The 15,521-nt window shown below is 36.9% G+C and overlaps 2 protein-coding genes across 4 annotated transcripts; one reads left to right on the forward strand and one right to left on the reverse strand.

The window, feature by feature from the left end:
* Positions 1–19: 19 nt before the first annotated feature.
* On the forward strand, positions 20–4,145 carry LOC113649719 (free fatty acid receptor 2-like). 3 transcript variants are annotated; one of them, XM_027157644.2, is made up of 3 exons: positions 20–278; positions 1,940–2,011; positions 2,357–4,145. In XM_027157644.2, the coding sequence occupies exon 3, from the start codon at positions 2,375–2,377 to the stop codon at positions 3,380–3,382; it is 1,008 nt and encodes a 335-aa protein (XP_027013445.1). In that variant the 5' UTR covers positions 20–278; positions 1,940–2,011; positions 2,357–2,374; the 3' UTR covers positions 3,383–4,145. The 3 variants fall into 3 exon arrangements, with proteins under 3 accessions (XP_027013445.1, XP_027013447.1, XP_027013446.1); XM_027157646.2 differs by lacking the exon at positions 1,940–2,011 and having other exon boundaries at positions 2,357–4,144; XM_027157645.2 differs by lacking the exon at positions 20–278 and having other exon boundaries at positions 291–2,011.
* Positions 4,146–4,246: 101 nt separating this feature from the next.
* Positions 4,247–5,972, reverse strand: lim2.5 (lens intrinsic membrane protein 2.5). Its single transcript, XM_027157853.2, has 4 exons — positions 5,566–5,972; positions 5,091–5,240; positions 4,696–4,830; positions 4,247–4,606 (listed from the first exon to the last, which is right to left on the reverse strand). The coding sequence occupies exons 1-4, from the start codon at positions 5,738–5,740 to the stop codon at positions 4,545–4,547; spliced, it is 522 nt and encodes a 173-aa protein (XP_027013654.1). The 5' UTR covers positions 5,741–5,972; the 3' UTR covers positions 4,247–4,544.
* Positions 5,973–15,521: the final 9,549 nt, after the last annotated feature.

The following is a 15,521-nucleotide window of genomic DNA, read 5'->3' on the forward strand; positions in this document are numbered from 1 at the left end:
ACATCCACTTTTGAAGCCTAGCCATTAAAACTAAGCACTCACAGCTCTCAGTTACATCTAATTCAAGCCAGTCAAGGGGTGTAACATTTCCTAACTGACATCACACAATCAAATTTGCTTAGACTTCCTGAATTTTTTGAAGTCTAAAGGTTTTATTCATTGCAAGCTTATTATCCAAATGCAGTTGGCTATATATGCTTAGTTTCCAACATAAGGATTGCTTTCACTTTCAATAAGAAGCAAGAAGACTAAATTAAGGAGCACATTACTGTCATCGGGTAAGTTTTTTTTTGTATAATACTTCCGAGAATTGTATCTATAAAAGCAAGATCAACTATTCAGTGATGTAATCGAGTTAGTTAATGTTAAATTGTAAAGAACAATCAATCAAACCCCATATCCTGAATAATGCTTTATCTATAATTTAGAATATCAATTTAATTAAACTAAATGTGTTTAATCCAAAAACAAACCAGACATACAAATACTTATTAAATTGGACTTCTGTTGATGGAAACTAAAGGTATTGCATTTGGAAGAAGTGAGCAAAATTTTTATTGATTTTATAATTAAAGGGGTCTCTGGCAGCAAAAACTTAAAAAAATTCCAGTTATAGATATTATATCTATTTAACGCTTAAATCCTCCGTATGTTTGATCGTGTAGTTTTTCCAAAACTTATTTTAAAATGACTGTTAAGGTCACACTGAAAAATCATAAATACAAATTATTAACAGAGGAAATAAAAATAGCTTTGGTAACCATTGTTTGTGGGTGTTTGTATGTCTACTGCGAAACTCTGTATTTGAATTGTGGTCATAAATATCCAACCAAAGAGACATCAAGGAAGTTAATGAGTTAATATTTGAGCTGATCGGGTCGTAGCTGGAGGCGGCAGATGTAGTTTGACTAGAAGCAACTGATTCTATGATAATAAAACAGTTTCAGTTCTCTGCACAGGATGCATTAGATAACACGGTTATGCTTAAAATAATTATGCTTAAATAACTTTATATAGTTTTTATCCTGTGTGTTGTACTAAGTCTAGAGTCTATAAGTAAATATTAATTAGTAAAGAGGCAATGATTCGTTCCTTGTATGAGCCAATAGGAGTCATCTGGATATCTTCCAACCTTTCAGCAAAGTCAAGATCTAACATATTATACAGGATATGCAATAACCATTACGTCACACATCCAGCGTTCCATCTCGCGCTGGCAAACAACGTGGTTGTTTTGAAGTTTGTAGAACCACGGTTTCATATTTAGCTCATAGTTTCACACCTCCTAACCACCAGGCTTCATAAGAATCATCTAGACAAATCATGCCACAATGTCATAAATAAATGTCTTGATAGCATATGATTGCAAACCAAGAATAAACAAATAAACAAATGGAATCAAGTGTATTGCCCTTGATTTGGTTGAAAACCTACAGCCACACCAGGCCTTTGCTGGATAAGATAGAAGTGCCTGGTTATGTCTATGGGCCTGTATCATTTCTCTGTAGCAGAATAGTTGATCATATGATCACCATAATTTCTTAAAGGTACTATTGGGCACCTTTTAGGCACAACCTGTAACACGCCACCATGGTCAATTAACTGATTTGGGTGATGTAACCTTGTGCAGCATCATACAGTATGTAATCTGGTAAAGTCGGGCCCCAAACCTTTAAAATTCATTCCATCAATGATAATGTAAGTGTTCTACAATTGCTCAATGTATACTTTTATACTCTTTTGAGAACATTTTAGGATGAGAGATGCATTGGAGCCATTGAATGAGGTGCATATTTCCTGTAGGATACTTCCCACCGAAATTAATAATAGGCCTGTGTATCCTGTGTATTCTGTGTATATCCTGGACTGCTTAGTCACACTAATGAGCTGGCATGTCACTTCAGTGGGTGCCAAATTTGTCCTGACTGTGTCTCTTTAGTACAGCACTACTCCCAAGTGTTCAGGGTCAACTATTATTCTGCTTCAGAGACTGATTCTGCAGATACTAAAGGTATTTTCACCTTCTTATGTTTGAACCAGTTAGGCATGTGCTTCCTTACACGAGATATATTTTACTCACATCAATGATACATTATTTCTAATATATTTTCAGGCTAAGAACTTCATCATAAAGGTTTTAAAAAGTAAAAATAAAAATGCCTTTAAGCACTGCATGCACGGAACAACCGATAGACTTGGTATTGGCAGTAATCGTTTATTTTCTGTCTTAATGCAGATAAAAAGCAATTATTCCGTTACAAGACTGATTTATACTGTAAGTCTTTAATTGCCAAATGATGCTGACAAAAACTGCCATCCATGTGCTGCATGATATTTCTTATTTTTTTTCCACCAGTGTCCTGCAGTTACCAGTATGATAAACCACTGGGTGCTTCTCTCAGCCTACATTATAACCTTCTTAATCGGCCTACCAGCCAATATCCTGGCCATTTATGCATTCATCAGGAAGCTTAGAAAAAAACCCACACCCACGGACGTCCTCCTGCTGAACCTGACCCTCTCCGATTTGCTCTTTTTGTTTTTCCTACCAATGAAGATGTATGAGGCAGCATCAGGCCTTCAATGGAAACTTTCCCAGACCATGTGCTCTATCATGTCATTTGTATTTTTCAGCACCATCTACACCAGCTCTCTGCTCCTGATGGCTGTCAGCATTGACCGCTACTTGGGAGTTTCCTTCCCAGTGACCTACATGAAGTTTCGTAAACTTCTTTATGCCATCATTGGCAGCATTTTCATCTGGCTGTTCAGTGGTGCACACTGCACCATTGTGTTTTTTGTCGTCCATATGGGCACGGGGAATAGCACTGAACAAATGACCACCTGCTACGAGAATTTCACTAATGACCAGAAAAGAATTGTTCTGCCAGTGCGCCTGGAGTTTTTTGTGGTTCTTTGTTTGTTGCCCCTGGTTGTATGTGTCTTCTGCTATCTCAACTGCATCTGGATCCTTTATCATAGGCCTCGCATAACAAAGGAGAAGAAGCAGCGGGCCATTGGAATGGCACTGGGCACTTTGAGTGTCTTCTTGATTTGCTTTTTGCCTTATAACATATCACATCTGGTGGGCTTCAATACTAATGAAAGCCCTCCGTGGAGGTACTACACACTGCTCCTAAGCACCTTCAACACCTGCCTGGACCCCATCATCTTCTACTTCTCCTCAAGCATTTATCGCAACACCACTAAACACTCCCTTTTGAGAGTTTTTTCAATTCGTCGCCGTCTAGGCTTGAACACCTCTCCCAAGTTAAAAGATGAAGGAGATTCAAACTCTGACAAAGAACTTGGCCATCACAATAGTAACGACAAAAACAAAAGGGATCCTACAAAAGCTACAATGACTATACCTGAAACTTAAACTTTCCGCTGGAAATACATATTTTTTAGCAAATCCGTCTGCTGTGGTGCATTCTAACAACCGAAATTGAAAAGTTTCGATTTATTGTTTTTGGTGAATTGTGCACATTACTAACCTGCAGATAAAAGGTATAAACATTTATCTCTGAGTTGCTTCGACTGTGAGAAGAGTCACTGACAACCTTTCGCATTTAGTTCAGCCTCAAACAGATTTTATGAGACTTATGTCACAAATTCTACCCGTTGTTTATTGCATTTGAAAAAACAGCACCGCTGAATTCTCAGAAACAATCAGAAGGTCTTGACAGTAGTTCTGACCTCAAGGTGAATCAGAGGTTTATATAATGTTGCTAGTTCTAGTATTTTATAACATCTACAGGGACTTGTATGCCAGATGCGCCACAGGTTTTCAGAAAAAGACGACTTTTATAGACGACTGGATAATTAGTTCACTTTGCAATTATCTGAATCTCTCTCTCTCTCTCTCTCTCTCTCTCTCTCTCTCTCTCACTCTCACTCACTCACTCACTCACTCACTCACTCACTCACTCACTCACTCACTCACTCACTCACTCACTCACACACACGGTCACATAGCTTCTACTTATATTGGCCTCAGATGCTTCTGCTGGTGATAGACAGTATTTAGATTGCTTTTTCTAGGCAGTATGAAGATGAATATTTAATGGAGTGCAAGAAGTCCAAATGTAATGTCTTTTTTTATGCTTTTATAAGCCATTTTCCCCAGTTTTCTCATTTTTGACATGTTTACTATGCATTAAAAAACTCAAATGCTCAAATAAACAACCAATAAAACTATATTCATGGTCTGATGATTTATTTCAAAATACGGCCAGCTTAACTCAACCTTTGAATCTACACGCCCTAATCTTTTACTTTACCACTTTAATTTCCACTATGCTTTGATTCTCATGATCATGTTAACATTGTTGTTGAAATTTGTAATGACTTTGCACTATTTACTGATGTCTGTAAATGACTTGATTGTCCTGGAAAGAGGCTTGCTAAAACCTTATTCTTGTCCGTTCTATACACTTAATATGCACTATAATATCTCTGTTACTGTTTAGCAATATACTAACAACATCTTACAATATATTTCATTTTGAGAATGGAATATTCTTCTTCTTTTTTTTATCCATCTAGCGTGATCCCGCGACTCGCCTGCACTCGTGCATCCTGTAAGCACACATGTAAAATATACCTGCAAACAAAAAAGTAAACAATAGTCAAGGTGACCGTCATCAAGAAACTTATTACTGTTATGTTTACTTACTAATAACATTTCCCCACCTGCAAAAAAGTTCATGAGCAGAGCAACCCAACCGAGGATGTAGGACCAGGAGAAGCGCCAGTCGCCAAAGCGCCTTCCCAGGAAGTTGACCGTTACCCCTGTGTAGATCGCCATGGCCAGAAAAACGAAGAGAGCTACCCAGAAAAACAAAGATGTTAGACTTCAGTGTCCAGTGTTTATTGGCTGATGTTCCCAGTTAGCTCCATGTGTGGGTAAATGGCACTAAAAATTTATTACACAGAAAATTGGTCCTTGTTCTACGTCATTTGTCAACTTACATCAATAAACAAGGAAAGTTACTCGCAACTCGCTATTCAGATCATTCAAACTAAGTGTAGTTGACACGTTCACAACATTTTGAATGTTTTGAAAAGCAGGTTTGAAATGAACTAACTCGAAACGAAAAACATGATCCCTGCAGCAAAGGAACGACTGAATCTCTCAAATCCAGAGAAATGGGTGAAGGAAAGAATGCCGGCGATGATCCCTGCGAAGCACGACATCGACGACAGGATCATGAAGGCCCTGGTGGCGTTCCAATATGCTGACGACAGTTGCATAAGAGAAAAACAAAAAGAAAGATAAGTTACTTAGGCGATGAGAGAACATCAGAGAACTGGAGAACTTGAAACCTTTATTCGTCTATTTTATTAAGTCTATTTTGCAAGAAATATTTCATTGAGATTCCTAATAAACTGGTCATTCAGAAAAACATTAAGTACGTAAGTATGTATGATGATCAATGTAGATCAAGAATGCTTTATATTGTAAGTAAATACTTTTATCCAAAAAGACTTACAATTGATGATCGTTTAACAGCAAATTTCCACAATACTTTTTTTTAAAGATTAAACACTAGTCTGACTTACCGATGCTGTCCGTCTGCATGTAGCACTTTCCCGACATGCAGTAGCGCCACAGGCCCTGGTGAGCGAAGCTGCCTGATAGGCGATACTGCATCCAGTAATCAGTGGCTGTGGACACCACTAAGAGGATGTTGGCCACGATGGCACAAAAAAGGCCTCCTCCCATGAAGCTGTACATCCTGACTGATGCTCAACACACTACGGACACAGATCGGACAGCAGAATTAGGAAGCAGAATGTATCTCAGTGCAACAACTCGTCTGGCAGACAAATGCAGCGATGTGGATCTCGCACAGATCTGCAAATGAAAATAATATAGTAATATCATGGAAGCAAGCGGAATCAATATACCAGCCATGTTAAGGGTAAACGGTACCTATAGTATAATGACCATCACTTAAATACAGGGTCAAAATATTACAAATAATATCAAAGTAATAGTAGTTTAATGAAGGCATGCTAGATTACATGTAATAAGCATTATAATATGTACTAGTAGGAATAATAACAATAGAACATTGTATCTATATTGACAAGTAAACTGACATCTCACTCCTAAAAATTAGACAGAAAATGAACGAAGTGCCAACACTTTTACCATCAACAATTAATCCATCGTCTGTCATTACAAACTCCACCCACTTTTCCTTCTGTATTTGCATATTGAAGATGATAGGCTCTTCGATTTTGTGACCACATTACACCCTCTATTACTCTGTAATTAATGGATATCTGTTTTCTTAAGACAAGTGCAATGCACATTCAAAAGTCTAACATTTACGATAAATTTAATAAATATAAATTTCTTTAAAATAAATAAATAAATAAATAAATAATTGAAGCATATTTAACAACCATATATATAAACATAATAGGTGGATAAAAGTGATAAATTACAATTTCAGATGTTCTAATGTTGTCTTTTAATTTAACTATTTATTGAGATGAGATATTCATCAGAATTTAAATTGCAAAATAATTTAAGATCAAATAATTTTGCAATTTAAGATCATTTTTATTTTGAGCATTAAAACTGTGTCAGAAGGGCTGAAGTTTTCATGGAGAATATTGCAAAGATTTGGATTTCAAAAAAAAAATTCCTTTATTTTGCGTCTGGATTTTGACGTCAGCATTTTGAACATCATTATTTATCTGAGTTTAAAATCAGACTGTGGCTAAGAAAAAAAACTTTTACTTTTTATGACATTAAGTGACAAATAAGTAGAGGTTTCTGTATGAACTAGAACTAAGACTATCATCACTATCAAATCTTAGATTCTTGACATTTGAAATTTGACCTTTGGAAAATGTTTACTAATCAAAAACCAGTTAAAATTTATCATTAAAATTCCCCAGGAAGTCACATCTACTCTATTTTTAAATTAGTTTACCTCTAAAAAAAAAACACCTACATTCAACTTTTCTGTGGAATTAATTTGTTAACATTTATATTCACCACAATGCAGACTTCCTGGTTACAGAATCACACACAACAAAATGACGGATCGCTTCCTTGAACTTTTTCACAGACGTAACTTCAACGGCGGATAAAACGAAAGATCTTAAAGAGTTTAGAAACTTTATTTTGTTTGTCCGGTTCAGATTATAAGCTAATTGTAATCAATTTAAACCCCAAGCTTCATAACTGTACTTGGAATCTTGATTGAAACAGATTTTTGATTCTGTCCGTCACCAACAAGTAGTCGATTGAATCTTTTGTGTCTTAGCCATTCTGATCTAACGCAAAGTACAAAATGCCCTCCATTTGTACCACCAAATGATAGCAATTATATGAAATTGATCATGGCAGTAATACTATTTGCATGGACACATGAGTAAACAATGGCTCTTACAGGATAATAAAGAGTTTGATATTTCTGTTATAAATGACTTGAAAGCTATTAGCTCTGAAAAACAACATTGTCATGATGGAAGAGTTTCATTTAGTTCGACTGGCTTGACGGCAGGATCTCTTCAGAATGAAAGCAAGATTCTGAAAAATTATTTTTCTTCTGAGAAATCGATAAATTAAATGATTCTTACCTGAGTTCTATAAAGGAAAACTCTGTTTCTTTTTTTTTCTTCAAAGAGGAAGAGAGAAGAAGAAAGAAGAGATGCGATGCTTGCAGAGAGCCGAGCACCAAAGAGGATTTACGAGGCCGAATTCCAAAAAGTTATCCAGGTTTTTCTGTCGATGATGGCAAAATCTTTTAAAAACACACGATTGCTTGCAGCAAACAAATACGCAGGATCCGGCCGGGGCCAAGGCCAGGGCCACGTGACTTATGGTCAGTGTTTGGACTGGGGTCACGGTAGCATGACTGTGTTGGCCCCTTTTTTTGTTCCTGTATGGGTTTTTCTAGAACGGTGGATGTGCAGAGGCTTGCAGTAAACGCTGCTCTACTGTCAATGCAACATGCTGAAGCTCACACTTTCTTTCAGGCTGTGACTGGACTCTCTGTTTGAACATGAGGGGCCACGTTTAGAACAGACATCTGACCACTTACACACACACACACACACACACACACACACACACACACACACACACACACACACACACACACACACACACACACATACACACACACACACACACACACACACACACACACACACATACACACACACACACACACACACACACACACACACACACACACACACACATACACACACAAACACACACACACACACACACACACACAGACACACAGGCACACAAACACACACACACACACACACACAGACACAAAAACACACACACAAAACACAGACACACACACAGACACACACACACACACACAAACACACACACACACACACACACATATGAACATACACACACACACAAAAACAAACAAACACACACACACACACACACACACACACACACACACACACACACACACACACACACACACACACACACATTTAACTGTTTTCTTGCACAGATCTGCAAATGAAAGTAATGTAGTAATATCATAGTAGCAGGCAGAATCAAGATACCACCCATGTTAAGGGTAAACAGTACCTACTGTATATAATGACCATCACTTAGATTACATGTGCCAACACTTTTACTGTCAACAAGTAATCCAACACCATTACAATCTCCACCCACTTTCCCTTCTGTATTTGCGTATTGTAGATGATGACCAAATTACACTCTCTATTACTCTGTAACTAAAGTATATCTGTTATCTTTGGACATTTTGAAACCTGAATGTCAACAGGTTCTTTGTTTAAAATCAAAAGTATGCAAACATGCAAAAGACTAACATCTACAAAAGGTCTGCAAAAGACTAACATTCCTGATGAATTTAATCATTATAAATTTACTTTAAAAAAAGAAAAAATCTGAAGCAGATTTAACAACTATGTAAAAGCTGATATTTAAAAAATACATACAGTAAGTGGAGATAAAGTGATGAATTAGATTTTTTTTGTTCTTTTTTAATTATTATATAATAATGAGATATTCAGAATTTAAATAGCAAAATAATTTATCAAATACAAAAAAAATAAAATAAAAACACCATACAATAATATATTGCATTTATATATTTTCATTTTACTTTTATTTTTAATACTGTGTCAGTACAGTAAGTTTTCATGGTGTAACGAGTCTGTCTGTGTTTCCCCTTGTTTCTGTCTGTTGTCATTCCCTGCTGTTAATTGTTGACCCCGCCCACTTATCTGTTACCATGGATATTAACTGCACTCATTCTCTTCCCCAGGTGTTTTGTCTTAGTCTGTGATTGTCTCCGTCTTGTGATTGGTTCTTGTTCCCTATATCTACTCTGTTCATTTCCCTGTTGTGAGTTGTTAGTCTGTCCGTGTCTCTGTCCGTGTCTCTGTCCGTGTCTCTGTCCGTGTCTCTGTCCGTGTCTCTGTCCGTGTCTCTGTCCGTGTCTCTGTCCGTGTCTCTGTCCGTGTCTCTGTCCGTGTCTCTCCCTGCTTGTTTGTTTCTTATTTCCTGTTTTGTCTATTAAGTGTTTAACTGCATTTGGATCCATGTTCGCCTGTGACTAATCGTGACACATGGAGTTCTTATTCTTTACATAAAATTAAATTCTTTGGGACCAATAAAGTATCTGTCTATCTATCGTTCCATTCTCTCTCTCTCTCTCTCTCTCTCTCTCTCTCTCTCTCTCTCTCTCTCTCTCTCTCTCTCTCTCACACACACACGCACACAATTTAACTGTTTCCCCTGTTTAACCTTTTAAGTGTTACAGTATCGAAAGAAAGTCTTATACAGTAAATTCCCTGGTGTAACATTTCCATTTGTTCCTACGAATAAGATGGAGAACGCATAATACAACTTGTTAAAAGTTCATGCTAAGGAACTGAAGCTTTTAATTTCAAGGCACTTGCATGAAAGGTAGCTTCAATTTGGCAGTTTGTAAAAGAGAGAAAATTCAGAAATGTTATAATTTTTTTAGAACTCATTCAGTTTTATTTTACAAATAAAATTAGAAGCTCGTTTACGGAAACCCGCTTAGCATTAAAACAGAAATTTTGATTTAAAAAAAGAGCACATGTACACAGAGGTTAAAATGTAATTTATATAGACATTTTATGTAAAATATTGAACTTGATAAAAATACCAATAATACTTCACAAAAATATACGTATAAGGAACATTTTCTGTAGTGTTTGTTGAGTTGTTCGCTCTCTGGGGCTGGAGGAAGTTGCAGAGCTGAGTAAAGAACAAGGACTGTTCATTGTTTTTGGGTTAATGTTCAGATTGCTGAAAAATTTGGACCAGTCGAGTCGAAGGGTGAAGGGAGTGTTACACCGTAGTGGCCATTCGGACTGGGGGAATCCCTAATGGCAGCCTGCCTGAACATTCAGTGCCTGAAAATCCAAACAAATAAATAAATAAATACACAATCAAATTTCCACTTCTCAGAATTTTACATCTTGGGAAACTTATTTATTTATTTATTTATTTATTTAATGAATTGCTTACGAATCAAATACAAAAAAACTACTAAAAAAAAAGAAAAGAAAATGAATTGATATGTGGTGGTGAAATTCAGCACCAGGTGACGATGGTGATTGTAGGCTGGAGGCTGTTTAATGCAGTTGGTCAGCAGGTGCTGAGGTTTGGTCAGATTCCATCCATCTTTTTTAAACTGATTGATCAATAATCTATCTATCTATCTATCTATCTATCTATCTATCTATCTATCTATCTATCTATCTATCTATCTATCCATCTATCCATCTATCTATCTATCTATCTATCTATCTATCTATCTATCTATCTATCTATCTATCCATTTTAAACTGATTGATCAATAATCTATCTATCTATCTATCTATCTATCTATCTATCTATCTATCTATCTATCTATCTATCTATCTATCTATCCATCCATTTTAAACTGATTGATCAATAATCTATCTATCTATCTATCTATCTATCTATCTATCTATCTATCTATCTATCTATCTATCTATTTTAAACTGATTGATCAATAATCTATCTATCTATCTATCTATCTATCTATCTATCTATCTATCTATCTATCTATCTATCTATCTATCTATCTATCTATCTATCTATCTATCTATCTATCTATCTATCTATCCATCCATCCATTTTAAACTGATTGGTCAATAATCTATCTATCTATCTATCTATCTATCTATCTATCTATCTATCTATCTATCTATCTATCTATCTATCTATCTATCTATCTAGCACAACATCCGTCTTTGTAGGCTATACAATTAACACATTTCTTGTTGCTTTGATACAAAATGCATACAGTTAAAACCAATTTAAAATGCTTGAACTACACACAAGCTCAACCAAGACCAAAACAATGTCATTTTACAGTCAAATTTACAAATGCCTTCACACTGTGTGTCAGAACAGATAACATCATGTTATAAACATTTACATTTACATTTACAGCATGTGACAGACGCCCTTATCCAGAGCGACGTACATAAGTACTTAAATCTCTAACATTGAATACATTAATGCTGGTTCACTAGGTTACATACTTAAGATACCATGAGTTTAAAACATTTGTTCAAAGTTACAATGAAAAAACATAACTTATATAGGCTAAAGTCAAAGTTAACAGCTGTTAATATTGTGAACTGAAACACAAATATATTCCCTGTATTTTATTCCATTGCTAATGAGAAACAGCTTATTGCAGTTATGCAAATATATAAAATCACAGCTGATTCCCATCTAGGAACCAAACTCAGGTGTTGAGGTTTTTTCAATCTAAAAGATTCAGTCCTAAAAGAGGATTATTTGGGCTGATCTTGTGTGGAAAAGGGAACAATATAGAGCAACACAAAGAGAGAGAGAGAGGGAGGGAGAGAGAGAGAGAGAGAGAGAGAGAGAGAGAGAGAGAGAGAGAGAGAGAGAGAGAGAAAGAAAGAAAGAAAGAAAGAAAGAAAGAAAGATGCCTGCACGAGGGAGAGGAAGAGGAGTACCAGGACAAGCAAGGGAGAGGAGTGAGGCAAGGACAAGGACAAGAGAGAGGAGTTAGAATGCATGGTGGCGCTCAAAGAAGGACCAGAGCTAGGGTAACTGATCAAATAAGAACTACTATCATTGACCATGTCATAAACCACGGGCTATCATACAGAGAGGCTGGTGAACGAGTACAGCCAAATCTCAGCCAGGACACAGTGGCATCCATTGTCCGTATTTTCAGAGAAACCAACAGGTAGGATATTGCTTCTCCTACAGCAAAGTGTAAATAATTTTACCATTTACTGTATTAGAGTGACTGTATGCCTCCGGTCTCTAATATGTAACTGTATTTTGTCCCTCTAAGGATTCAACGTCTACCTCCATCAGGGGGCAGAGGAAAGCTCTTGAATGAAGAACAGGAACTTGCTATTGTCAACATGGTGATTGCTGACGATGAAATAAAACTGAAGGACATTCAGTCCAGAGTTGTAGAGGACAACCTTGTCTTTGGGAACGTTGCAGCATAACATCTAATTCTCAGACTCTAGCTAAACACAGAGTCCGAATGAAACAACTATGCAAAGTTCCTTTTAAAAGGAACAGTGAGCGTATCAAAGAACTCCGTCACCAATATGTCCAGGTAAAGTTATGCAATTCCACTATTCCCGTTCAGCCACAGCCTGGTTTGACGCCCATCCAAGGATGATGTCCCATTTCTTTGCCCCTTACTCCCCTTTCCTCAACCCCATTGAGGAGTTTTTCTCAGCCTGGACATGGAAGGTTTATGACCATCGTCCACTTGACCAAATGTCCCTCCTGGATGCATTGAATGCTGCATGCAAAGACATCACAGCTGAACACTGCCAGGGGTGGATAAGGCATGCCAAAAAATTCTTCCCATGATGCCTTGCCAGAGAAGATATCAGGTGTGATGTGGATGAGAACATGTGGCCAAATGCAGAAGACCGATTAGAAGATTAGAAGATTACTTTTTTTTTTATTATTATAATTCCGGTGCTTTTTCTGTTTGTATATCTTGCAGTAATGTCCTTTTGCAAATAAAGACTTTACTGCAGCAATTCTGTGTCTGTATTTTTTTTAACATAAACTGTACATTTTATAAAGCTACTCTGAGATGGTCATTCATTTTTTGTATTGAATTTCTGCAGCAAAAGAAACTAAATGCATGCATTTACTAAACCCAACAAAATAAAAAATGTATAAAGGCTTCAAAAGAAACTACAGTGCAAAACACAATCTATGATCAATACAATATACTGTCTATTGTATAAGGGCAGACATGACACATAAAATAATGCAGTTTCTGTGATTTCAGCTGATGATAGTGTTTTTTTTGTCATTGTGTTTTGATTGACTAAATGTTCCTGTTGGAAGAGAACATGTGTTAGTGTTTTGAATAATGATTTGCTTTTGAAACATGTTTGCAGTGTTTTGTTAGACATAGTGTATTGTGTTAGTTTATTATTATATTTTGAAAATTAGTTTTGGGTGTTTAGTTTACAATGTGTGATTTTGAACATGAAATTAACCATTTTGCCAATTGTGTGTTTTAGGTGTGTTGGTGCGTTAAGAGTTTAGGAAACTTGTTAAATATATTGAAAAAACTGTCATAGCCATTGTAAAAAACTGTAAAACAGAAACGTTTCCAGTTAGCAACATATTTGCATTAATAGATTTAAAGGAAAACTCAATGCAATTACTTTCTTCACAGTTCTCGTGACATGATATCTGGGATTCCGATTCCCTGCTACATGCAGTTGTTAAAGAATGTATTCATTCATTCATTCATTCATTTTCTACCGCTTATCCGAAGTTCTCGGGTCACGGGGAGCCTGTGCCTATCTCAGGCGTCATCGGGCATCAAGGCAGGATACACCCTGGACAGACTCTCAATTTTCCAGAGATGCCAATCAACCTACCATGCATATCTTTGGACCGGGGGAGGAAACCGGAGTACCCGGAGGAAACCCCAGAGGAACGTGGAGAACATGCAAACTCCACACACACAAGGCAGAGGCGGGAATCGAACCCCCAACCCCGCAGGTGTGAGGCGAACGTGCTAAACACTAAGCCAACGTACCCCCCCAATAATGAATTCATTATTAAAAAAAACAAAAACAAATTTGTAGTTAAGATCGGCGGATGAGTGGCAATGTTCCTTACCTTTCTTTTTATAGTGGGAGCAACAGTAGCTGACGACGAATACGAAGAGGAGCAGCAGGAGGATGAAGAAGGAGACTCCGGCAGCAATAGCAGCAATGGCTGACCCGCTAATACCTGCGGAAGAGAGATGTATTTTTTTTTTTTTGACAGCACATCCTGGGATTAATTAGAAACTGGGATTAATTAAAGAATAACATGTTTTATCCATATATATGTATTTACATTTAATATTTTGGAACATCTACAAAAAGAGTTTTATATATCACACATCATTACCATCCTCTTTGTTTTTAGACACTAAAAATGGACCTAACAGAAAAAATCCTAAAGATTTTCTTCTCATGGAAAATGTAATGTTACACATCACTGGAACTGGAGACTTCTTTCCTAAATATTAACTCTTCTTCCCAGAGACCAAAAATTTTAATTTGTGTCAATTCAATTCAATTCAATTCAAGTTTATTTGTATAGCGCTTTTTACAATAGACATTGTCTCAAAGCAGCTTTACAGAACATAAACATAGAGCAGAAGGTAAACATAATTAATGATAAAGGAAATAACGAATAATAAAAGAAATAAGAATTATTCATTCATTCATTTTCTACCGCTTTATCCGAACTACCTCGGGTCACGGGGAGCCTGTGCCTATCTCAGGCGTCATCGGGCATCAAGGCAGGATACACCCTGGACGGAGTGCCAACCCATCGCAGGGCACACACACACTCTCATTCACTCACGCAATCACACACTACGGACAATTTTTCCAGAGATGCCAATCAACCTACCATGCATGTCTTTGGACCGGGGGAGGAAACCGGAGTACCCGGAGGAAACCCCCGAGGCACGGGGAGAACATGCAAACTCCGCACACACAAGGCGGAGGCGGGAATCGAACCCCGACCCTGGAGGTGTGAGGCGAACGTGCTACCCACTAAGCCACCGTGCCCCCTGAAATAAGAATTAACAGAATAAAAATTCTAGATTATTATTAGTTGTATATAGTTCACAGTAGGTATGTATTTATTCCCCTATGAGCAAGTCTGAGGTCCATGTGCAGCATTGAATGTCTTTCCCATGTCTTAGTCCACACTGGTGTTTAATGGTTCATATGAAAGTAGACACTGTTGCTTTAAGAATTTATAGATTTTAATAAGTAGTTCTGCCTACTAGACAATATATTCATAGAAATGTTTAAAAAAAAAAAAAAAAGGCAGCATATAGAATTAGATGTAGCGCATTAATAAAATCTGTCATAAACTACAGCCAGAACTATTGCCATGGCTGTTGTTAAGAACGAGCTATTTATCAACACATTCTGACCAA

The sequence above is a fragment of the Tachysurus fulvidraco genome, chromosome 25 (genome assembly GCF_022655615.1).
Source record: "Tachysurus fulvidraco isolate hzauxx_2018 chromosome 25, HZAU_PFXX_2.0, whole genome shotgun sequence".
NCBI lineage: Eukaryota > Metazoa > Chordata > Actinopteri > Siluriformes > Bagridae > Tachysurus > Tachysurus fulvidraco.